Source organism: Macaca mulatta, chromosome 13, assembly GCF_049350105.2.
Source record: "Macaca mulatta isolate MMU2019108-1 chromosome 13, T2T-MMU8v2.0, whole genome shotgun sequence".
Classification (NCBI taxonomy): Eukaryota; Metazoa; Chordata; class Mammalia; order Primates; family Cercopithecidae; genus Macaca; species Macaca mulatta.
In genome coordinates, this window is record NC_133418.1 from 98,702,869 (window position 1) to 98,728,405 (window position 25,537).

At 40.8% G+C, this 25,537-nt stretch overlaps 2 protein-coding genes across 64 annotated transcripts in view; one reads left to right on the forward strand and one right to left on the reverse strand.

Annotated features, from left to right (window-relative positions):
- ADGRF3 (adhesion G protein-coupled receptor F3) overlaps positions 1-4,414 on the forward strand; it is a 43,911-nt gene extending 39,497 nt beyond the window's left edge. For 23 of the 50 annotated variants that reach the window (XM_028831892.2, XM_077959879.1, XM_077959912.1 and 20 more), the window contains 4 exons: positions 264-305; positions 396-458; positions 920-975; positions 1,415-1,809. In XM_028831892.2, coding sequence (XP_028687725.2) covers positions 264-305; positions 396-458; positions 920-975; positions 1,415-1,436 — 183 coding nt within the window. In that variant the 3' untranslated portion in view covers positions 1,437-1,809. Of the gene's footprint in view, positions 1-263; positions 306-395; positions 692-919; positions 976-1,414; positions 1,810-1,842 lie in introns of those variants that run through there. The other 27 variants (XM_077959881.1, XM_077959870.1, XM_077959874.1 and 24 more) reach the window with 2 other exon arrangements.
- Positions 4,415-8,609: 4,195 nt separating this feature from the next.
- The window catches only part of HADHB (hydroxyacyl-CoA dehydrogenase trifunctional multienzyme complex subunit beta), a 55,166-nt gene continuing 38,238 nt past the window's right edge, over positions 8,610-25,537 (reverse strand). For 13 of the 14 annotated variants that reach the window (XM_028831894.2, XM_077959965.1, XM_077959966.1 and 10 more), the window contains 10 exons: positions 22,489-22,576; positions 20,553-20,740; positions 20,040-20,220; positions 19,237-19,358; positions 16,061-16,140; positions 15,939-15,986; positions 14,773-14,860; positions 14,029-14,103; positions 13,419-13,583; positions 8,610-9,155 (listed from right to left, as the gene is read on the reverse strand). In XM_028831894.2, the coding sequence (XP_028687727.1) occupies positions 9,120-9,155; positions 13,419-13,583; positions 14,029-14,103; positions 14,773-14,860; positions 15,939-15,986; positions 16,061-16,140; positions 19,237-19,358; positions 20,040-20,220; positions 20,553-20,740; positions 22,489-22,576 (1,071 nt within the window). In that variant the 3' untranslated portion in view covers positions 8,610-9,119. Of the gene's footprint in view, positions 9,156-13,418; positions 13,584-14,028; positions 14,132-14,711; positions 14,861-15,938; positions 15,987-16,060; positions 16,141-19,236; positions 19,359-20,039; positions 20,221-20,552; positions 20,741-22,488; positions 22,577-25,537 lie in introns of all 14 variants that reach the window. The other variant, XM_077959961.1, reaches the window with a different exon arrangement.

Below are 25,537 nucleotides of genomic sequence, written 5' to 3' on the forward strand. Positions count from 1 at the left end.
TGAGCTTTGGTTTTCTTATCTGTAAAATAATAGCTGATTTTGTTGGAGAACTCAGGAAATTATCAGTACCCAATCCTTTACTATCCCTTTTATAACGATAACAATAAGAAAAGCATCTGAAATAGATCCTATGCACCAAATGGTGGTAACAAAAATTGAGACGAGAAGCCTTTGCATGTGAATTACACAGGACAGAAGGAGCACGTTGATTCGGGTAGATCCCTTCCTCCTTGACCAGCTTATCCCCATGTTCCTCTTCTCAGGGTGTCTTCATCCTATTGTTTGGTTGCCTCATGGACAAGAAGGTGAGTCTGCCCACCTAACCCCCTGCCTCACTTGCAGCCCACAGGCCGGGGCTGTGGCTGGCATAAGTGGAGCATTTACCTCTCCCACAGGTACAAGAAGCTTTGCGCAAACGCTTCTGCCGTGCCCAAGCCCCCAGCTCCACCATCTCCCTGGTGAGTTGCTGGCTTCAGATCCTCAGCTCTCCCTCTGAGAGCATGTCAGAAGGCATTCCACGGCCTTCCTCAGAGGACATGGGCACAGCCAGAAGTTGAGAGAAGACTGGGGTTGTTTTTTAGAATGAGCAGGTTTCAGGTTCCAGCTCCCCACCGGTGAAATGAGCAGCCTGGTCAGAGCAGTCAGGATCAGGGTCCCGGGTTCCTGATCATCACCTGGACTCCTGCTGATTCTCTTGTCTCTGGTTTCTCCATCTAAAAATATGCCTCCAGTTAGCATTTGAAGGAAAAGTGTGGGATCAGAACTCATGGGAGTTACTATAGCGGAGAGCAAAATTTCTAGGATTCCTGCAGTCCAGGCAGGAGTGCATGTGAGAAAGTAAAACGGATACAACTTCTTCAAGGGAGAGTTGACAATAATAATAATCGCCCTGCAATTGGGACTTTCCACCCCTTCCTAGTCCACAAATGAAGGCTACATCTTGGAACACAGCAAAGGAGGAAGTGACACTGCCAGGTGAGAACTAGACTTTCTCAGGGGCAGTGTAAGCAGGGTGGATTGAGGACGGTGTGGCAAAGGCCAAACCAACTTTGCCAAACTCCTGGCAAAGTTCTGGAGAGAAGCCTCCTCTTTCTATACTCAGCCCACACCAAAGGGTAGGAAACAGGTTTTTCTAGGGTAGCCATTGCTAGATGGGTGGGGGACGGTGGAAATGTCAGAGAGCAGAAGGCATAGCTAGCACCTTCTCTTGCTTTCCAAGAAAGCAAGAAGTTTCACCACCACCAGTCCTTGACTCAGTTTCTCTGAAAATTCCTTTTCACATTATCATACTTCTTATTATCATGAGAGTCATGCCTTGAAGGGATTGCCATGGGTGGGCTTGGTATCCAGAGGGGAGGGCAGCCTGCAGAAGTTGGGCGCGGTATCCATTCACCACTCCCGAGCTCTTTCACAGGAAGACAGATGCTTCAGAGTGAACCACACACGGACCCATGTTCCTGCAAGGGAGTTGAGGCTATGTGCTTGAACCCACCAGATGAGCCCTGGCCCAATGCTCTGAACTCTTCCTGCCTCCCGGAGCTCAGCCCTTGATAAAGTCAGGCTTCTATTTCCCTTAGTCACACTCATTTATCTTACAGCTCACCCCTTCTCATTTCTAAAGTATCCAGCAAGAATAGCAGGAAAAATTAGCTAAAGGCACCTAATGAATAAGGCTGCCTTTGCTCCAGAAATAATCAACAGATATCAAAGTGCGTAATAATTACAAGTAAACTTTCTCAACCAGTTTTTAACTATAACAATACATGTTGTGAATGAATATGTTTGATAAAAATGGTTTTAATTGACCTATTCAGCGATTTCTGATGATTTCTTTTGCAATAGTTATGAAGAAAGGACGACTTAATTGACAGGAACCTCTGATCTTCCAAACATTGGAGATGAAGGGCAGGACTTGGTTTGTCTCTTCTCAAGTTTAGGAAAAGATGAAGTTAATTGGTCCCTCTTTCTCTAACCTTTAAAAAAATTAAATATAAAATGTAAGTTTCACAACCGTATCCATGTATAGAAAGAGGTATTGATTGATATGAGCACATTGTAAGAATAGGTTATACAAATTTAAAGTTTAATATAAATTTATATCAATTAATAGCATTTAATTTATATTTAAAAATTAATACTAGATATAGAGAAGATAGATTTAACAAAATCTTTTTGAAGAGACCAAGATACCTATCTGGCTGAATTAACTTAGGGAATTCACCAGAGGAAGATACAGGATTCTGAGAAATTTTTAAACTAGATACATGAAAGAAGTGATGAATCAGTCTTTGTTAATTATGCAATTCATGGATATTTTTTATAAAATGGGATGGGGGCATTTTCTGTTAAAACAAATATGGATATGTTATCACGTGCTGTTGAAAACACTTTTCTTACAAACACCATGCTCTCACTTAATGATTAGTGTGAATATTTCAATTGTGTATAAATTGGCCCAAATGTTTCTATAAGTGGATTCATTATCCTTTCAAAGAGGAGCCACCACAGGATACAAAATTAATGTGCAAAAATCACAAGCATTCTTATACACCAGTAACAGACAAACAGAGAGCCAAATCAGGAATGAACTTCCATTCACAATTGCTTCAAAGAGAATAAAATACCTAGAAATCCAGCTTACAAGGGATGTAAAGGACCTCTTCAAGGAGAACTACAAACCACTGCTCAGTGAAATAAAAGAGGACACAAACAAATGGAAGAACATACCATGCTCATGGATAGGAAGAATCAATATCGTGAAAATGGCCATACTGCCCAAGGTTATTTATAGATTCAATGCCATCCCCATCAAGCTACCAATGAGTTTCTTCACAGAATTGGAAAAAACTGCTTTAAAGTTCATATGGAACCAAAAAAGAGCCCGCATCTCCAAGACAATCCTAAGTCAAAAGAACAAAGCTGGAGGCATCACGCTACCTGACTTCAAACTATACTACAAGGCTACAGTAACCAAAACAGCATGGTACTGGTACCAAAACAGAGATATAGACCAATGGAACAGAACAGAGTCCTCAGAAATAATACCACACATCTACAGCCATCTGATCTTTGACAAACCTGAGAGAAACAAGAAATGGGGAAAGGATTCCCTATTTAATAAATGGTGCTGGGAAAATTGGCTAGCCATAAGTAGAAAGCTGAAACTGGATCCTTTCCTTACTCCTTATACAAAAATTAATTCAAGATGGATTAGAGACTTAAATGTTAGACCTAATACCATAAAAACCCTGGAGGAAAACCTAGGTAGTACCATTCAGGACATAGGCATGGGCAAAGACTTCATGTCTAAAACACCAAAAGCAACGGCAGCAAAAGCCAAAATTGACAAATGGGATCTCATTAAACTAAAGAGCTTCTGCACAGCAAAAGAAACTACCATCAGAGTGAACAGGCAACCTACAGAATGGGAGAAAAATTTTGCAATCTACTCATCTGACAAAGGGCTAATATCCAGAACCTACAAAGAACTCAAACAAATTTACAAGAAAAAAACAACCCCATCAAAAAGTGGGCAAAGGATATGAACAGACATTTCTCAAAAGAAGACATTCATACAGCCAACAGACACATGAAAAAATGCTCATCATCACTGGCCATCAGAGAAATGCAAATCAAAACCACAATGAGATACCATCTCACACCAGTTAGAATGGCGATCATTAAAAAGTCAGGAAACAACAGGTGCTGGAGAGGATGTGGAGAAATAGGAACACTTTTACACTGTTGGTGGGATTGTAAACTAGTTCAACCATTATGGAAAACAGTATGGCGATTCCTCAAGGATCTAGAACTAGATGTACCATATGACCCAGCCATCCCATTACTGGGTATATACCCAAAGGATTATAAATCATGCTGCTATAAAGACACATGCACACGTATGTTTATTGCGGCACTATTCACAATAGCAAAGACTTGGAATCAACCCAAATGTCCATCAGTGACAGACTGGATTAAGAAAATGTGGCACATATACACCATGGAATACTATGCAGCCATAAAAAAGGATGAGTTTGTGTCCTTTGTAGGGACATGGATGCAGCTGGAAACCATCATTCTTAGCAAACTGTCACAAGAACAGAAAACCAAACACCGCATGTTCTCACTCATAGGTGGGAACTGAACAATGAGATCACTTGGACTCGGGAAGGGGAACATCACACACCGGGGCCTATCATGGGGAGGGGGGATGGGGGAGGGATTGCATTGGGAGTTATACCTGATGTAAATGACGAGTTGATGGGTGCTGACGAGTTGATGGGTGCAGCACAGCAACATGGCACAAGTATACATATGTAACAAACCTGCACGTTATGCACATGTACCCTAGAACTTAAAGTATAATAATAATAAAAAATAAATAAAAATAAAAATAAAAGAGGAGCCACCAATACAGCAGGGCCGTCATGCTGTTTCTAAGCCTCACACTGACTCCAGCCCTGTAGGAGGCAGGTGGTGACTAAGATAGGGCAGGCTCTGCCTTGTAGCATAGACACCTGTCAACTCCACTTCATTTCACTTTCACTTCATTGATAGTTACAGTTTTCATTTTAAAAATTACAAAAGTATCTTTTGGTTACAAATCCAAATAATACTCTTTCACTTTAGAAGCAACAGGGTCCCCTTTCTGAGTGCGCTTCTGTAGATATATGTGCTCTAATTTTCCTTCGCAATTGTTTGCACGTACTCAATGTATGCTCTGCTGGTAAAAACACACAGAATTACACCGGGCACTGTGGCTCACGCCTGTAATCCCAGCACTTTGGGAGGCCCAGGTGGGCAGATCACATGAGATCGGGAATTCAAGACCAGCCTGGCCAACATGGTGAAACCCTGTCTCCACTAAATATACAAAAATTCACCAGATGTGGTAGCACGTTCCTGTAGTCCCAGCCACTTGGGAGGCTGAGGCAAGAGAATTGCTTGAACCAGGGAGACGGAGGTCGCAGTGAGCCAAGATCGCACCACTCTACTCCAGCCTGGGCAACAGAGAGACTCCATCCAAAAAAAAAAAAAAAACCAAAAAAAGGCCACACCACTGAATATTAACCCATTGTGAGATATATGATTTGCAAATATTTTCTGCCATTCCATAGGCTACCTTTTTACTCGTTAATTGTGCCCTTTTATGCAGTTTTTAATTTTGATGAAATCCAGTTTAATCTATTTTTCCTTTGTTGCCTATGCCCTTGGTGCCATATCCAAGAAATCATTGCCAAATCTAATGTCATGTATTTTCCCCCATGTTTTCTTTTAAGTGGTTATAATGGTCCAACTTCATTATTTTGCATGTGGATGCCCAGTTTCCCCAACACCATTTGCTGAAAAGACTGTCCTTTCCCCAATGAATGGTCTTGGCACTGTTTTTGGCACTGTTGTCAAAAAGCATCTGATGGCCGAGTGCAGTGGCTCACACCTGTAATCCCAGCATTTTGGGAGACAGAGGCGGGTGGATCACTTGAGGCCAGGAGTTCAAGACCATGTTGGCCTGGCCACATGGTGAAACCCTGTCTCTACTAAAAATACAAAAAAATTTAGCCAGGCATGGTGATGCATGCCTGTAGTCCCAGCTACTCGGGAGGCTAAGGCAGTAGATTGCTAGAACCTGGGAGGCAGAGGTTGCAGTGAGCCGAGATCGCTCCACTGCACTCCAGCCTTGGGTAACAGAGCAAGACTGTGTCCCAACCCCCACCCCACCCCAAAACAAAACAAAAAAAGCATTTGACTATATATGTGAGGATTTATTTCTAGGCTTAAAACAAACAATTAACTCCAGACTTTATTCAGATTTCACCAGTTTTTCCATGAACGTCCTTTTTCTGTTTCAGAATCCAGTCCAGGATATTACATCACATTTAGTTGTCATGTCTCCTTAGCCTCCATTGATCTACGACAAATTCTCAGCATTTCCTTTTTATGACCTTGATAGTTTCGAGTATTGGTCAAGCATTTCATAGACTGTCCCTCAGTTTGGGTTTGCCTGTTTTCTCATGATTCGACTGGATTATGGATATTTGGAAAGAATACCACAGAGGTTAAGTGTACCTTGATTACATCTTAGGAGGCATGTGCATCCACATGGCAGCACTGATGATGTTAACCTTGATCGCCTGGTTAAGCTGCGGTTTGCCTTTTCTCCACTGTAAGGCTCCCTTTTTCCCTTTCCATACAGTATGTACTGGAGTTGAGTCACTAAGTCCAGCCCACACTCAAAGGGGATGGGTATGCTCCACCTCCTGGAGTCCAGAGTATCTACGGGTATTATTTGGAATTCTTCAGTAAGGAAGATGTGTCTCTTTTCCCTTCCCTTAGCTGTTTTAGAAACTATTTTTACCTCGTCTGTAGGCATCCTACTTAGTTTTGCTTGTTTTTGAAACTTTCCTGTCAACGATCATGAGTTATTTACAATATTTTGCTATTAAGAGCAATGCAGCTGTGAGCAGGCTTGTACATGTTTCCTGGACTAATGTGCACGTTCTCTTAGGGAGTACTCCTAAGAGCGGAAATGCTGGGTCACAGACCTTGTGTCTTGTATTCAGACGTACAAGAATATGCCAGATTTTTTTTTTTTTTTTTTTTTTTTTTTGAGACAGAGTCTCACTGTCACCCAGGCTGGAGTGCAGTGGCGTGATCTTGGCTCACTGCAAGCTCCGCCTCCTGGGTTCCATTCTCCTGCCTCAGACTTCCAAGTAGCTGGGACTACAGGCGTCCACCACCACGCCCAGCTAATTTTTTGTGTGTGTGTGTCTTTAGTAGAGACAGGGTTTCACAGTGTTAGCCAGGATGGTCTCGATCTCCTGACCTCATGATCCGCCTGCCCTGGGCTCCCAGAGTGCTGGGATTACAGGTGTGAGCCACCGCGCCCGGTCCAATTGCCAGACTGTTTTTCAAAGTGGTTTTGCCAATTTGCATTATCACCAGCAGCATATAAAGTTCTAATTGGTCCACATCCAAGACCAACAGTGGTATTCTCAGTCTTGTTAATTTTTGCCAGTCTGGTAGGTGTATCTCATTATGATCTTAATTTGTTTTTCCTGATTACTACTGAGCATCTTGTTATTTACCATTTGCATATCCTTTTCTAAAAATTGTGTGTTAAGATCTTTTGCCTTTTTTTTTTTTTTTTTTTTTGAGACGGAGTCTCGCTCTTCGCCAAGAGCTGGAGTGCAGTGGTGCAATCTCAGCTCACTGTTAACCTCCACCTCCCGGGTTCAAGCGATTCTCCTGCCTCAGCCTCCTGAGTAGCTGGGATTACAGGCACACGCCACCATGCCCGGCTATTTTTTGTATTTTTAGTAGAGACGGGGTTTCACCATGTTGGTCAGGCTAGTCTCGAACTCCTGACCTCATGATCTGCCCGCCTCGGCCTCCCAAAGTGCTGGGATTACAGGCGTGAGCCACCGTGCCCGGCCAAGTGGTCTTTACTTTTATTGATTTGTAGGAATTATTTATATATCCTGGATTCTTTTAAAGCTGTATCTACTATATTTGTTCCACTTTTAGCTTGTTTATCCACCACTCTGTATCATCACATGAAGAACAAAAGTTCTTATTTCAACACAGGGAAATTTATAGATCCTTCATGATTAGTATTTTCAATGTCTTCTTCAAGAAATCCCTCTCTCCCTTCAACCTAAGGTCACAGGGTTTTTTTTTCCTAAATTTGAAGGTTTTTATATTTTATATTTAATTTATTTATACCTGATTTTTGTGATATATATGTAAATATAATGGTTTTCAGTATTAAAAACTCACATTATAATTACCAAGGAAACCATGGGGAAATGATGCTGAGACTCTCAAATATCCTTTTAAGAGGTTAGGACTAGGTCTCCTGCCCAATCTGTCCCTGAACTACAGGGTGATTGTGATTCCCAGTAACTTGCATAGACCTAAGCAACAGTCACACAAACGTCCATAAAAAGAAGCCAGTTTCTTTAAACACTAGCATCCATGTTATTTAGTACAGGGTAGCTGTCAAAAATCTGAGAGGATTTAGAGTAGTTGATTAAAATAAAAAACTTCTTTACACTTTACTTAAATCCTGGCTAACAGAAGCAAATCCAAAAAGTGAAATAAATGTTCTGCAGTTCAGCAGTGGGGAAAACAAAAGGTGCTATTCTAAAACAGCCTGGACTGTCAGGCTGGAAGCAGTGACTTACACCTGTAATCCCAGCACTTTGGGAGGCCGAGGCAGATAGATCACCTGAAGTCAGGAGTTCAAGACCAGCCAACATGGTGAAACACCATCTCTACTAAAAATACAAAAATTAGCCAAGTGTGGTGGCAGGTGCCTGTAGTCCCAGCTACTTGGGAGGCTGAAGCAGAAGAATTGCTTGAACTGGGGAGGCGGAGCTTGCAGTGAGCTGAGATCGCACCATTGCACTCCAGCCTGGGGGACAGAGGGAGATTCTGTCTCAAAAAATAAATAAAATAAGATAAATAAACAGGATTGTCTTTATGTTCCCAGCAGTCTCACCATTGACCAAAATAGTTAGAAGTTATAAATGAGTAATTAAAGGCAAAATCTGGTCCTAAGCCAAGAGAACCACCCTCCCCTGACCAATAAAAAATGAGGTAAACAGTTCTCCAATATTTCTCCACTTTATTAAGTTGACCACCATATTTATGTATCTAAACATTTTTTATAAGTTTTCAGTGGTGTTTAGATTCTGAATTATTTTTCCACAATTAGGCACATTGGTTTGTATTTTATAGAGAACACTTATCTTTAGGACACAGATAAGAACAAGTATAATTTGCAAATATTACAAAGATGACTTCCAAATCTCAGCTGACCTCTTTCCCAACTGCAAATACTCATTTAGTCTTTAGTGACAACAGAGACCAAAAACAACCCCCCACACATCTGTGTGTGAGATTCTGGTGGCTTAGAAATCCCTGAAAGAGCAGTAAACTGATTATTGAAAAGCTCAGAACACTGGCAAAGCTTAAGTGCAAAGTATTTAACAGAAGGCCACAAGAATTGTTTTCCTAAGAGGAGCTAGGAACTATAAATGTCATTTAGTAATGCATTGAAATGGCATTGCCTAGTGTGAGTGTTGCACAGAAACTTCAGGTCACTTCTTCTGGATCTATTATTTTGGATAAGCTTCCACTATCATAGCATGGCCCTGTAAAGAAAACAAAGTCCAATTAGAGCAATGAATGGTGATGAATCCAGTTAGTACAGAGACAGCAGAGAACAATGAGAAAAGTACAGGCTTTGGAGTTGGATCCTGGCTCTGCCATTCAATCACTGTGTGATCCTGGGAAACTTTGTAGTCAGTCTAAACTGGAATTTCTTTTACAAAATGGGGCTCATAGTGTCTATCTCATAGAGTTTTTGTGGACATTACATAACATACAGTATAGTTGTGTATGTGTGTATATATATACACACACATATATACATTCATATATACATGTATACATATATGCATCAGGCTCTGTTTACTACAGAATCTAATTCCTAGTGATGCTCTACAAATGGATACTGTTAAAATGAGAAATCCAGGGGCTTTTTTAGCTGTGTAAAACAAACATGATACAGCAAATACCAATAAAAGTAAGTTTCTAGAGGGGAAAACTGAGGCTCTGAAAGGTTAAGTGACTCACCCAAATCATAAAGCTATTAAGGTAACAGGGCCAGGATTTGAAACCAGGTCTAGATGATTCCAAAGGCTGGGCTTGTCCCTTCTTCGTGCCTCACTCTGTCACCCAGGCTGGAGTACAGTGGTGCGATCTCAGGTCACTGCAAGCTCCGCCTCCTTGGTTCACACCATTCTCCTGCCTCAGCCTCCTGAGTAGCTGGGACTACAGGCGCCCGCCACCACGCCTGGCTAATTTTTTTTGTATTTTTAGTAGAGATAGGGTTTCACCATGTTAACCAGAATGGTCTCAATCTCCTGACCTCATGATCCACCAGCCTTGGCCTCCCAAAGTGCTGGGATTACAGGCGTGAGCCACCGCGCCCGGCCAGAAGTAGAATATATTTTATCCAGCACTATACACAGTACTATGTACTAGCTATGTCCTTAGTTTAGATGAGTCTAAATCCTAGCATATAGTTTTTAGACACCCTGTCTCTAAAAAACAAAAAAGTAAATAAAAGAAACTATTATTTACAAAGTGCCAAGTTGAGCACTGTGCAGGTTTAAAGATTTGCTATGTGGTCTTTGTCCTCAATCAAGTATACACTGGAGTTCAAAACAAACTATTAGGTACTTTGTTTTTTTTTTTTGCTTGTTTGTTTGGTTTTCTTTTTTTGAAACAGGGTCTCCCTCTGTCACCCAGGCTGGAGTGTAGTGGCCTGAACACGGCTCACTGCAGCCTCAACCTCCTAGGCTCAGGTGACACTTCCACCTCAGCCTCCCAAGTAGCTGGGACTACAGGCATGCACCAACACGCCCAGCTAGTTTTTGTATTTTTAGTAGACATGGGGTTTTGCCATGTGGTCCAGGATGGTCTTGAACTCCTGAGCTCAAGCAATCTGCCCACCTCAGCCACCCAAAGTGCTGGGATTACAGGCATGAGCTACCACGTCTGGCATGTAAAGTATGCTGAAAAGGCACAAGTAGACAAAAAAGCAGGGATAGGAAGATTTGACTGACTTGGGGGTTATCCTGAAAGAATTCGTAATAAGGTAGAATACTCCTCTCTCACTTGCTTATTTTATTATTTATTTACTTTAATTTCTTTATTTGCTTTTTGAGACAAGGTCTCACTCTGTCACCCAGGGTAAAGTGCAGTGGTGTGAATACAGCTCACTGCAGCCTCAACATCCTGGTCTCAAGCAATCAGCTCACCTCAGCCTCCTGAGTAGTTGGGACCACAGGTGCATGCCATCATACCTGGCTAATTTTTGTATTTTTGGTAGAGATGTTTTGCCATGTTGCCCAGGCTGGTCTCGAATTCCTGGGTTCAAGCTACCCACCTGCCTTAGCCTCCCAAAATGCTGGGACTACAGGCATGAGCCACCGTGCCCAGCCCTCTCTAGCTTGATTTTAAACACACAGTTTTCATGTTCCATGTTTTTTCTTGCTCTAGATCAGATTTGGCAACACCTGGAGATACTTTTGGTCATGCCAATTGTGTGTACATGGGGCAGAGGTGGGGAGGAGCTTGTTGTTACTGCTATCTGGTGGGTAGAGGCCATGCTAAACACCCTACAACACACAGCACAGCCCCCCACAACAAAGAATTGTTTAGCCCAAAATGTTAGTGCCAAAGGTGAGAAACCCTGCTCTAGATTCACCATGATAGATTTCTCCTATCTCCAATCATGTTGGTATTACTCACATGGCTCTTGATCAAACAATGTCAAGTTTAATCTAGTTTCTCAGATGCATCTTATCTTCTCTCTTCACTATACTATAAACTTCTAGAAGGTGCTAGGTATCATTCTTTGTTCATCCATAAAAGCATCCAGTATTGTCTCATTTATACTCTACATGCTAGATAAAGAATTATGGAACACATACTCAAATCTGCAGACATTACCCTATGTGGATTACGCACTAAGCTCGTGAGTAATGTGTACAAGTTATCTCCCTGGTAGAAGTCTGGCATGGAGAGATAGAGGGATAGCTGAAGTCTTAATGGACCATGGTTTTCTGTAGATGAAGTTACACAGATTAAAAAACATTTCTGATCATAAAGTCCAAAATGTTCCAACTGATAAATAACTGACCCCTTGGTTTCTGCAAAGTCTCTGATGAAAATTCATGAAAATGGGCTTTTAAATGTAAGATTTATTTTATTTATTTTTGAGACAGAGTCCCTCTCTATCACCCAGGCTGGAGTGCAGTGGCGCTATCTCGGCTCATTGCAACCTACACCTCCGGGGTTCAAGTGATTCCCCTGCCTCAGCCTCCCGAGTAGCTGGAATTATAGGCGCATACCACCATGCTAGGCTAATTTTTGTAATTTTAGTAGAGGCAAGGTTTCACCACGTTGGCCAGGCTGTTCTTGAACTCCTGACCTCAAGTGATCCACCCGCCTCAACCTCCCAAACTGTTGGGATTACAGGTGTGAGCCACTGCGCCCGGCCTGTTTATGCTTTTACATATTTATTCATTTTGATCAGGAACAGGAAGTTTCTGTAATCTAGAGGAAGAGAAAATCTGTTCACATTGTAATTAAAAAAAAAAAAAAAAAAAAAAACAGGGCAGGCGCAGTGACTCATGCCTGTAATCCCAGCATTTTGGGAGGCTGAAGCAGGCGGATCACCTGAGATCAGGAGTTCGAGACCAGTCTGGCCAATACGGTGAAACCCCATCTCTACTAAAAATACAAAAAAATTACCTGGGCTTGGTGGTGAGCACCTGTAATCCCAGATACTCAGGAGGCTGAGACAGGAGAATTGCTTGAACCTGGGAGGCAGAGGTTGCAGTGAGCCGAGATGGGGCTACTGCACTCCAGCCTGGGGGACAGAGCAAGACTCTGTCTCAAAAAACAAACAAACAAAAAACAAACTACGATCTTCCTTTTGGATTTTATTCCTAGAGTGAGATGCTACAGCAGTCAGGAAGTTGGGTCTGTAATGCAAGCGAAGTAGAAAGGAAAAAAATCTGTCAACAATATACTTCCCCAGCTGAACAGGAGTAAGTTATCCAGAAGTAAATTAACTCCCCAGTTAAGGTATAATTCAGTTCTCTAGAAAGACAGTTTCTCTCTTGGAGAGATTTCATAAAGTCTTAACGGTGACTAGATAAATAAAAGTTTATTATTAAAGAAGAAAATATATCAAGATGTTAATAATGATAATGTCTGATGGGGAGATTATAGATGACTCTAACTTTTTCCATATACTTTTCATATATTCCACAATTTTCATAATCAGCATATATTTATAAGTAAAAAATAAACATTATATTCGGGAAAAATAGCTTGGGTTTAAATAGCAGTTTCCTTCCAAAGAATTACCAGAATTATGGCAGGGCATGGTGGCTCATGCCTATAATCACAGCACTTTGGGAGGTCAAGGTGGGTGGATCACTTGAAGTCTGGAATTCGAGACCAGCCTGGCTAACATGGCGAAACCTTGTCTCTACTAAAAATACAAAAATTAACTGCACACGGTGGTGCACGCCTGTAATCTAAACTACTCGGGAGGCTGAGGAACGAGAATCACCTGAATCCAGGAAGTGGCGGTTGCAGTGAGCTAAGATATGACCACTGCATTCTAACCTGGGCAACAGAGCAAGACTCTGTCTCAAAAAAAAAAACCCAAAAAACAAAAAGTATTATCAGAATTAAAGCTGTTATCCCTCCCCACTCCCCACCCCCGTGTCATCAAAAATATTGCTTTAAGAAGGTTTCAAACTAAATCATACATTCTAGTCATTCCAAGAAAATGACTCTCTGGAAGGTCCTATGACACCACTGTAACGTACCTGCCCTCCAGCTGCGCAGGCAGCCACTAAGCCATACTGGCCTCCTTCTTTCCGTAATCTGTTGGCAGCTGCCATGACCAACCTGCAGCCAGTGGCTCCAAATGGGTGTCCCAGAGACAGAGATCCACCCCAGTTATTAAACTTCTCCAAAGGAGGCAATCCAACCTGGCTCCCACAAAGACACAAATGTAAAGATAAGTTTACTTAAGATCAGAATCAAGCCAGGCTCTTAGTACTATGAAGTAAGAGGGATAAAGGAAAATACCGAACGTCAGACATATTACAAATAATTTTACTGCAAAAGAAAGTAAGTCTAGGTCAATATTAAAAGTCAGGAGTCCATTTATTTTTCATCTAATGCCAGAATGCAAGGAACAAAAGATAACACAGAATTTTAATTTTGCTAATTTCTGTTTTTAAACTAAGAAATAAATATATTTAATGAAACAAGAATTTCTATCTTTACACTAAGAAATAAATATCTTTAATGAAAGACAAAATTCTTCAAAAGAAAGAGAAGCTTTTCCTTCATATTCTTAAGAACAGGTAACTAAGATCCAATTATTAACGCGTTTGAAAATTCAAGCATTTTTTAAAATCAGAAACTCACCTTGGTTTTTCTACCCATGTAGTTTTCTGCAAACCAATCAGAATCCATGGCTTTAAAATTTGCCAAAATCTGACCCTGGAGGAGAAAATAATTGAATAAGAACCTTGTTATTCATGTTCCTCTACGCTTTCTTATGGGCACGGTTTGTGAAAGTTTAACAACTTGTAGGTATGCTTTAAAGTTGAGCAAATTGGACGGGCGCAGTGGCTCACATCTGTAATCCCAGCACTTTGAGAGGCTGAGGTGGGTGGATCATCTGAGGTCAGGAGTTCAAGACCAGCCTGACCAATATGGTGAAACCCCATCTCTATTAAAAATATTTAAAAAATGAGTCAGGCATGGTAGCAGGCACCTGCAATCCCAGCTACTCGAGAGGCTGAGACAAGAAAATTGCTTGAACCCAGAAGGCGGAGGTTGCAGTGAGCTGAGATCACGCCACTGCACTCCAGAGGGGGCAAGAGAGCAAGACTCTGTCTCAAAAAAAAAAAAGTAAAGTTGAACAAATCTTTGTATCAGTTTTCAATGAGAATTTCCTAAAGAAACAATTTGGTATGTTCTCCAACACTGTATGGCCATTCCTTCCCTCCCCTCAGGCACCTCCCAGCAGTGTGAGTCAGTACTTAAAATATATAGGTCCACTCCTGCTCTACTCACATCATAAACCATGCCTTGCTCTCTCCCACAAATATGGACGACATTTTTTATGACTATAGTCCCTTCATATGTGTCTTTCAAATGACTTACCGAGAAAGCTTCATGAAATTCAAAAGCATCAATATCATTCATGGTTAATCCTGCCTTTTCTAGAACTTTTGGAGTAGCATATGTTGGCCTGAAAAGAAAAAATAAGTAATATCTTAAAACTTTAATTTTTAAACTAAGAGCTTCTTCGTATTCCCCAAACTGAGTTTAACATAGGTACTCTGTCTTTTCACTCATTCTTTGGTTTTTCTGTACTGATTAATTAAATGTTAAAGATAAAATAATGAAACTGTACAGACATGCCCTCTACCCTTATTATGTTGCAGAGTCAGAGAAATTGATAATAAATAAACAATGAGGGATAAGGACAAGCTAATAACATGAAGAACTGAAGAACAGAGTTCAAAGAGCAAGGCAAAGGAAAGGGCTTGACTGATGTGAACATCACAGTGGAGGCCAGTGAGGCTACAGCCTTGTGAGGGAGCAGAACGGAGTCTAAACATGCAGAGGCTTTTATAAAAGGCTGTATTACGAAGATTGTGTAGCAGGGTGTGTAGCCATATGAAAAAATGCCTACGATAACTTCATGAAAAAGAATGTAAGTTGTGTGCATCCATATATATATGTAAAACTTAAAGGAAAAAAATGGAAAATAATCCAAAACTGTAAAATGATATACCAATGGAAAGGATTACTATTATTTTATTTATTTATTTATTTTTTTGAGACAGAGTCCCACTCTGTCGCCCAGGCTGGAGTGCAGTGGTGCGACCTTGGCTCACTGCAAGCTCCGCCCCCCAGGTTCACGTCATTCTCCTGCCTCAGCCTCCCGAGTAGCTGGGACTACAGGCGTCCACCACCACACCCGGCTAATTTTTTTGTATTTTTAGTAGAGACAGGGCTTCACCGTGTTAGCCAGGATGGTCTCAATCTCCTGACCTTGTGATCTGCCCACCTTGGCCTCCCAAAGTGCTGGGATTACAGGTGTGAGCCACTGTGCCTGGCCAGATTACTATTATTTAAAAAAAAAAAAAAAAAAACCACCACATAAACCAATTATGAACTCAGGGCTTAATATACTCTCAAACCAGTGTAATAAATAAATAAATAAATAATAAACCAGTGTTAACCATTTATTAACCAGTATAATAAAACGTGGGCAATCAAATATTTGTGATTATAGTCCAAGGATACAAACAGCTACCTACCCGAGTAACAGTTGATCTTTTGGATCCTGAGACACATACATAAAATCCCTAGGTAAAAAAATAGAGAGGTAAGCTCTGGTAATAAAGAAATCAGAGATGATTCGTTTGAACATTTACTTTACCTCAAATATGCCTTCGGCTTATAACCCATGGCCAAAGCCTTTTCCTCTGCCATAATCAACATTGCAGATGCGCCATCAGTCTGAAATGTTAACCAGCACAATGTTAAAATTCTTCAGCCTATCTGGAGGTCTTTCTCCAGCCAGCTTATATGTTCTGTACCTGAATCTATTAACTCATTAGACTTATACAGTGATTCTGTATAACAACACTTACTTCGCTGTATCCATCATTAAATCATAATTCAAACATACACACACAGACTAATTTTTGAAGGATGAGGGTAGAGAAGGCTGTTCAAAAGTATCATAATAATCAAAATGAATCAACAGAAGAGGTAAGTTTAGAAATAAATGCTCATGGCAAGGCGTGATGGCTCATGCCTATAATCCCAGAACTCTGGGAGGCTGAGGTGGGCAGATCATGAGGCAGGTGATCAAGACCAACCTGGCTAACACGGTAAACCGCATCTCTACTAAAAATACAAAAACTTAGCCAGGTGTGGTGGCACACACCTGTAGTCCCAGCTACTCGGGAGGCTGAGGCAGGAGAATCACTTGAACCTGGGAGGTGGAGGTTGCAGTGAGCTGTGATCACCCCATTGCACTCCAGCCTGGGTGACAGAGCGAGACTCTGTCTCAAAAAAAAAAAAAAAGAAAGAAAAAGAAAAAAAGAAAGAAGTGCTCATAATAAATACTTATTTAAGCCAAAGTTTTTAGTTTCTGGCACAAAATATTAACCAAAATAAACATAGCTCTTATTTATTTTTACATTTTCTGGGCTGTTTCTCAGCTGCTTTCTGCCCATGGCTTATAGGTCATTTTATTCTACTTATATATTCTATAACGAGCAAATCAATGGGAGAACCAGCTGAGGACATTAGAACCACAATCTTCCCTCTTTGGATACACCCCATACATTTCTTCCCAAGTGACAACCGAGAAGCTGGAGGACAAAGAAGTACTACTGAAAAAACGTCCTTACCATACTTCGAAAAAGAAAAGCTCCCCCAAAAAGTCTAGAATTCCAAAGAAGAGGAAACTATTCTTCATAATTTGTAAAATCAAAATAAGTTCTACCATATTCTGTCATATTTTTATAACTCGGCAACCCTGAAGAGACTGTGTAGCCACCAATAGGGTGTCCATAACGTCTGGAGGCGCAGGTGACCATTTGGAATAAATGGTTTACAGACATTACATTACTAACAGGTTCAGTGTGCCATTGTGCAAAATTGCAATGAATGTGGGGCATTAATGCAGTCCCCAAAATCCATGTATTGTGATGTGTCACCTCTGATGATTTGTCTCTGATTCTCACTAAATAAACCTGGACCTTTAGCATACCCTGGAAGTAATCAAAAGGATGCAGATCTGACATGTGTACTCCATGCCACACGGCTCTATCATCCAATTTGGTTTTGCAAATGACCAACCTAACCAGCTCTTCACCACCTGGGATTAACAGGGTGGTGTTCCACACTGTTGGAACTACTCTAGAGTCCACTCCCCCAGCCTATCAAGAGCAGGCATTAATTAGTCATTTACCATGGGCAAATATGTCAAACATCTGCCTATGTTTTCAAGACTTTATGGCCAGGTAGGAGAGTTACATTGTAAAAGAAACTGACCAGATGGCCTATATCCAGAAGACTATATCCAAGGTGGTAAGAGAAGAGAAATCACATCTTACAAGCAGCAGCAGAATCAATAAAGATGTTTAACTGAGGAGTCAGAAAAGCAAGGAAGGATATGAAGCTACATGTTGATAAGTTAAACACATACACACACACACACACACACACACACACACACACACACACACACACCAAACAGTGGCAGATTTGTTCCATGATGCTTATAAGAAAATAATATTGGTGTCAGTGTAAAGCAGTTTATTTTTATTTTTCTTTTTTGAGACGGAGTCTTGCTCTGTTGCCCAGGCTGGAGTGCAGTGGCTTGATCTCAGCCCACTGCAAGCTCTGCCTCCCGGGTTCACGCCATTCTCCTGCCTCAGCCTCCCGAGTAGCTGGGACTACAGGCACCCGCCACCACGCCCGGCTAATTTTTTTGTATTTTTAGTAGAGACGGGGTTTCACAGTGTTAGCCGGGATGGTCTCCATCTCCTGACCTCGTGATCCGTCTGTCTTGGCCTCCCAAAGTGCTGGGATTACAGGCATGAGCCACCGCACCCGGGCCTAGTAAAGCAGTTTTCTAACAATCAGAGCTGGAAGAGGTATCCTGTTACTCTTTCTGCCTGCTTTTCCTTGTTTTCTACGACTTCCCAGTTCATACCTTATGCTCCAACCTAACTTTTCCCCCAAAGAACTCCTTGCTCTCATACTTCCTTGATTTTGCATTTGCTGTTCCCTTTGTACAGAATGCCTTTTTTTTTTTTTTTTTTTTTTTTTTTTTTTTTTTTTTTTTGAGATGAGTTTCACTCTTGTTGCCCAGGCTGGAGTGCAATGGTGCAATCTCGGCTCACTGCAACCTCCGCGCCTCCCGGGTTCAAGCAATTCTCTTGCCTCAGCCTCCCGAGTAGCTAGGATTACAGGCCATGTGCCACCACACCTGGCTAATTTTGTAGTTTTAGTAGAGATGGGGTTTCTCCATGTTGGCCAGGCTGGTCTCGAACTCTTGACCTCAGGTGATCTGCCTGCCTCAGCCTCCCAAAGTGCTGGGATTACAGGCGTGAGCCACTGCACCTGGCCTGGAATGCCTTTTAAAATCCTTTCTGAGTTAGCCCTCACTTTTCCTTCAAGATTTGCTGCTCAAGTGTTACCTCTTTCAAGAAGACTCTCCGACTATCCCCCGATCTGTGTCAGGGGTTAGACCTAAGCCTAAGCCTATGCTTACAGCCATCACAGCATCTCACTATATTGCAATTGTCTATTCTTTTCATTTCCAGGGCCCACCATAAGCAATAGAAGTTTTCTGACTGGTTAAGTGTCTGAAGAAAAGAGCTTTTGTAGCAGAATGGTGGCTGGATTAGGTGACTTCTCGGGCCTTAAAACCATGATTCCATTTTTTTTTTTATGACTCCACTTTCACATTAAAATGAATAACTATATTTTTACCCTCTATTCATAACACACACAAAAAAATTTATATTAGGCTTTTCTACAGAGAGTACAGAAATAGAAAAGTCACTACTAAATACAAATAGCATTGACAGTTACCAAGAAAGAAGAATTTGCAGCTGTCACTGTGCCGTAGGGCTTGATGAATGCAGGTTTTAGTTTGGCCATCTGCTCCAGTGAGGAAGGACGAATGCCATTATCTTTGGTAACTGTATCTTTTCCTATTAAAAAAATGAATTTTTTTTACCTCTTTGGAACTATAAGCCTTATATATCTTCTCCAGAGAAATATGCTTTAAAAATTACAAAAACAAATGAAATGTAAACCTTACCTATTCACTAGAAGGAAAGTGTTTTATAATTATCATATTATCACATTTTAAACTAAAGTCTTAAAAGACAATTGGGAAATCATCTAAATGCTTTACTAAAAATAGGACATCCTATTTCTTAAGACATTCATTCACAGTTGGTTATTCTATACAGAAGTCAGACGATTCAGGAATTTTAAAAACAGGCATGTAGGTAAGAACTAAAATATATCAGCAAGATCTAAAAGGAGACTCTGTTTGTTTTTCTTTTTTTTTTCTTAATTAGAGATGAAGTCTCACTCTGTTGACCAGGTTGGTCTTAACTCCTGGCCTCAAGTGATCCTCCTGCCTCAGCCTCCCAAAGTGCTGAGATTAGTGCTCAGACCTTAAAAGGACACTCTTATAGAAACTTTAAAAAAATGTTTACCTATTGTTACAACATAAATCAAAATTTGCATCCATACTTAAGAATAAAGACTGAATACTTTGGAAACAGAACCAACATACTTATTGAAAAATCACTTGGGATTTTTTTGAGTTTTAGGAGCAATTCAGAACTCCCTAATTAGTGTCATGAAGCATTTCATTTTACCTGGTACTCTGAAGGGTACGACATCAGAAAGGAGTCCCTCATCCTGTGCCTTCTTGGCCAGACTGTGAGAGCGCAGTGCGTATTCATCCTGTTCCAGCCGAGAAACAGCAAAGGCGGCAGCCAGTCGGTCTGCAGAGTGGCCCATGGTCTCACTGGTGGAGAACTCAGCAACCGCAGGAAGCTGGGAAAGGAGATATCCGAGAAGCAGGTACACTGTTAACAGGTGTTATTCCAACACCTAGGATTGTTCTGTGTTATTTGGAAAAGTTAAAATCTATTTGTTTACCATTAATCAATCAAGACCAAGACAAGGGAAGTTCTTTGTCAGCAGAGGATCTCTAAAGAGGGCTCACAAATTAAAGTTTTCTACCCACTATGTTTTTTTTTCAACTTTACCAAATAACCCTTTCCTGTAACTACAGAATCTACACCTACTACAGCATAGCAGAGTCCACATTGCCATACCTAATTCTAAATCTCTGCAGTGGGATGCCCTGCAAACACAAGCCTTACCTCAGGTGCTAGGAAATTCAATCGGAATTTAGAGATTAAAGACAGTCGCTGGCCCATAGATTTGGCCTTATTGAGATCAAGCATCAGTTTTCTCATTTTCCTTGAGTGACGAATAGGGATATCGGACATCAACTCAACACCACCTGCCACGATCACATCACACTGGCCAGAAGCAATCAAGCCAACGCCTACAAGGCACAGGTTATACTTCATGAATATCTTTTACAGAAAATAACATACCATTCCAATTTAAGCTTCTTGATTAAAAGGCTGAATAACAGTTATCAGCTTTGTACAACATCTGTAATTAAAGTTTTCAACTTTTCAGAAGAATTAAGGTAATTGTTTTAAATGACTAAAAACACATTCAACACGTTAGAGAAAAACAAGTTTTCATTCCTGCCATATGGACATCAACTTCTAGAAATATCCATTGGACCAACTCTTGAACAAATCATTATTCCAAACCAGAACATCTTGCATATTTATGCGCTCCCAGCTTTAGTTTTAAGAAATTTTTTTTTATCTTATAAAGAGAATGTTAACTTCTGCTACAAAGCAGAGAAATTCCAGCTGTTAAAATGTAAGGCAGGCCCCCTCTCTCCTTATGGCCACTATTCTCTTTTTTTCTTTTTTGAGACGGAGTCTCGCTCTGTCTCCCAGGCTGGAGTGCAGTGGTGCGATCCTGGCTCATTGCAAGCTCCGCCTCCCGGGTTCACGCCATTCTCCTGCCTCAGCCTCCCAAGTAGCTGGGACTACAGGCGCCTACCACCATGCCTGGCTAATTTTTTTTTTTGTATTTTTAGTAGAGACAGGGTTTCTCTGTGTTAGCCAGGATGTTCTCGATCTCCTGACCTCGTGATCCGCCCACCTTGGCCTCCCAAAGTGTTGGGATTACAGGCGTGAGCCACCGCGCTGAGCCTATTCTGTTTCTCTAACCAGGAGTTGGTCACATGCTGCCTAGAGTGGTGAACACCCCCAGTCACAGGCATCATTCCCTGCCACATATGAGGTGGGCTGCCCACCTGGGCCTTGATGTTACTAGATGAGCATATGATTACTAAATCTTTCAGATTTCCTGTCTCTTCACACTACGGGCTGATGCTACAAAATACCCCGTAATTTTGTTAAAATTTGTTAGGGGAATTTTCAATGATTTATAAAAATGCCAAGGATGCGGGAAGAAAGTGAAGGAAAGAGCTGTGCCATCTAAAGCAATGATTTACAAGTATGGTAGTGGTGAAGGAAGGAAGACCATATCTTTGTGGGAAAATATCATATCTGAAGCACTAGGTTGAAAGCCTGGCAGGTTGTAAACTATTTACTCATGCTTCAGATGCTGAAGTACCTTCCTAGAGATATACTCCTCCATTTGATAATCCCTGCTGCAGCCAGCCACATTATTCACAGAGGAACCACGCCAATGGTAACATCCCTCAGGTATGGAGAGCAAAAAGAGAGGTTAACTATGGTTAGAACTCCCAAATTTTAAACTTGACCTTTCTTTTTAAAAAACACAAGTAGAGATCTGTGCTAATCTATCACTTCTCCTAAGAGTACTTTTTGGGATGAGCTTGGTGGCTCATGCCTGTAATCCCAGCACTTTGGAGGTTGAGGTAGAAGGATCACTTGAGGCCAGAGGTGTAAGACCAGCCTGGGCAACATGGCGAGATCCTGTCTCCACAGAAAACTGAAAAATTAGCTGGGTGTGGTGGAGTGCCTGTAGACCCAGCTACTTGGGATCCTAAGGCAGGAGGATCTCCTGAGTTCAAGAGTTTGAGCCTGCAGTGAGCTACGATGGTGCCAATGCACTGCAGCCCGAGTGACAGAGTGAGATTCTGTTTAAAAAAAAAAAAAAAAAAAGTACATTTTTATAATCAAGTAAAAGACAAAGGAGGAAAATTAACATGTACCGTCTGCTTCCATTTAAACATACCTGTGGTCATGGCTTGGTTGGCAGAGATACAAGCCATGGTGACAGTGTGAGCAGGAGTCTTGTCAGAGAAGCCAGCTCCAAGGGCAGCCTTCAGGAAATACAGTGAATGAAATGATCACTCTAAGGGAAGGGCATCATGTAAATGATGCTTTGAACACTAATCTTTATGGTCATCTGAAAAGGGTTTCAGTTTAAAATTCTCCAGAGCAATATTTAAAATAAAATTAAGCCTATCACAGAAATGGTTTACTAATATTTAATCATGCCATTAATTGACAGGTATATGCAAAATTCCTGCTGGCTGGTTTCTAGTGCAGACACGAGGCTATAATACTCTTCTAACCCACCTAATTTCTTATCGATGCTTTGCTCAGGGTCTTCAAGGATATCAATATATAATTTGATTTTAACTTGTTTAATGTTCAAATATACTTAAAGGAACCTATTAAAGACAGTTGGTGAAATGATGATGACATATATTATGGGTTGGAGTCTTCACAATCTGTGTTATCAGGTCTCATGATCAGTCACAAAGCTTAGCAGCAAAGCAAAAGTGATTAAACATGAAAATGATTTCTAAAGAACTGACCATTCATAAACAGAGTTCCCACTCAAGACCCTATTTGCTTTACACCTATCTTTCTGCTCACGGCCAACTGTTCTCTCTTACTGACCATCTGATACTTTGGTTAGCACACTGCAGACCCAATGCAAACATGAACTGGAAAACTTGCCAACTATACAGAAGCTCAACTCAATGAAAGAAACTGGAGAATTGCCTGAGTTACAAGTGAGCCTGTGAACAAGTAAGGGTCAGACCAGTTAACAAGTGGCCAGGATGATGGCATAATAGGTGATACAGAGAGAATAATTTGTCATCTGAGCGGCTTTAAGAAAAACTGAGGTCATCATTAATCTTGTAAAAACGGCCTCTATTATAATGGCACAGTGAAAGTCAAACATGAAATGAGGACATCTATAATTTTATTATACTATTTATTGGGGGAAATTATGCTGCCAAAAACCAATCAATGTCTGATCCCATTTTTGTTTATGTAAATAATTAATGCATAGGTGCAACTGTAAAATACTTATTTTTATAATATTAAAGTTTTACTTTAGAAATAAAGCTTCCAGATTTCCCTCCACATACACACCCACACACTATTTACTATGAAATACTGGATCCCATTATAGGGAATTCATTTTTAGTACTCTTTTCCAAAACTAATTATCCTCAGAATGCAAACTCTCCTATAACTTAGTAAAATAAATGTTTCCAAAGTCTCAATTAGAGATTCAATGTCTCTTAACTGATTTTTACCTTTATACTTATTTACTTTTATGCTATTTACCATCATCTATAGAAAGAGAAATGTGTTACAGTGATGTATCTGCAACATGACTTCATTCTGGTCTTTCCAGGTAGGCCTGATACTAAATGCCCAACCTGCTTTGTTGAGAACGTCTGCCGGGCACCTGCGCATCAGCCTCTCAGCATAAACCAATCCAAAAGGAAGAGAGACGTAAGTATCTCAGGGGGGCAGGAGAGAAGAGCTCTGCAGTGGGGCAAGTGTAAAAGGGGCATTAGGTTGCAATGGCTTGATTCTCACAAGGGCCTTTCTAGTATGTGTTGCCCTTGGCCCTAGATGACTCTCAGGACTGAAGGAGCTTTAAATAGAGGTGGCTATTGGTGACCCTTGTCCATACACTTCTATTGAAAGTTTGAATAGCTCTCAGGGCACTAAGGGAAAAGGAGGAAGATGCCTCTAAGTTGGAGAACAGGGAAATATGCTGAACCTTTCAACAAAGTCAGGTTCACAGCAACACCAGAAGCCTTTTACTATACTATACTAACATTGTTAATACAGGCAATAGAGCCTAAGAAATTCTTTGGCTGGAAATTATGTTAGCTTTTAGGCTGCAATACAGCTTTTAGAACAGGGCAGGCAGAGGGAATCTACCTCCTGTCAATCAATAGCTGAGATCTGCATATGGATGTAAAATTTCCAGGAAAAAATTCAGAGAAAAACATTATGGCTTTAGTTTTAGGGAAAAAAAGAACTGAATTACAGAGAAAATGGAAACATGTATTTATATTTATTTATTTATTTATTTTTGAGGAGGAGAAGGAAGAAAGAGGGGGATAAAAAGCTGAGCAAGAGGAGAAAAGAGCAAAAAATTTTACTATTTACATCTTGAGTGCTCTTATAAGAGTCACTTGGTTATTTTCAGAATATAAAAGTTGAAAATGTATTATGAGCAGCTTGATGTATTCACAAAATTGTCATATTTGAAACATTCAGAAATGTCAAGGTTCAAGGAAAAACAAAAAATTTCAGAGGGGAAATAAAATCTCTTCCTGTTGTTAATTCCTTCCTGTCCCTCAACAGCACACAGTTGATCTTTGTCGGCTTCAGTCATGCCAGGTCTTCAGCAGTTTTAACATTTCTGACAGGTACAGAGGTGGAACAGAACAAATACTTTCAGTCCTGCTTATTTGCCTTTGTCTCTCAGTCGACAGTGATAGAAGTTATTACCCTCACAACTATACTGAACTCAACAATATGGCAAGCACAGACCGGAACTAGGGAAAATGCTGAGCACAACGAAATGTCTTTTGGTGCCAACTTCATCCAAACAATCGCTTTCAAATTGAAACAGCCCAGAAGACGTGTTTGGACTTGCTGTAGGACACGTCCTAGAAGTTCCAAGGCCTGTCATTATCTTGGTTGCTCAATCGACACTACATGGAGCTATGCCAACTAGGGCAAAAGTAAACTTCTGTGAAATAGTTTTTAAAAAGCCAAACTGCCTTACGTGCCATCTAGTCGATGGGAACAAATGAGTAAGCAAGGCTACTTCCAGCTAACAAAAACCAAGTTATGAAATTAGTTCTCTGCAAAATGTTGAAATTTTAAATTAACTGGAAGCCATGATATCTAACATTACTAAAAATACTATCAGCCGCACTTTGCTGATCTCTATTTTCCTAACACAAGCGACAATGTCCTAAACCAGCTCAAAAAATTTATTTGATTTACAGTAA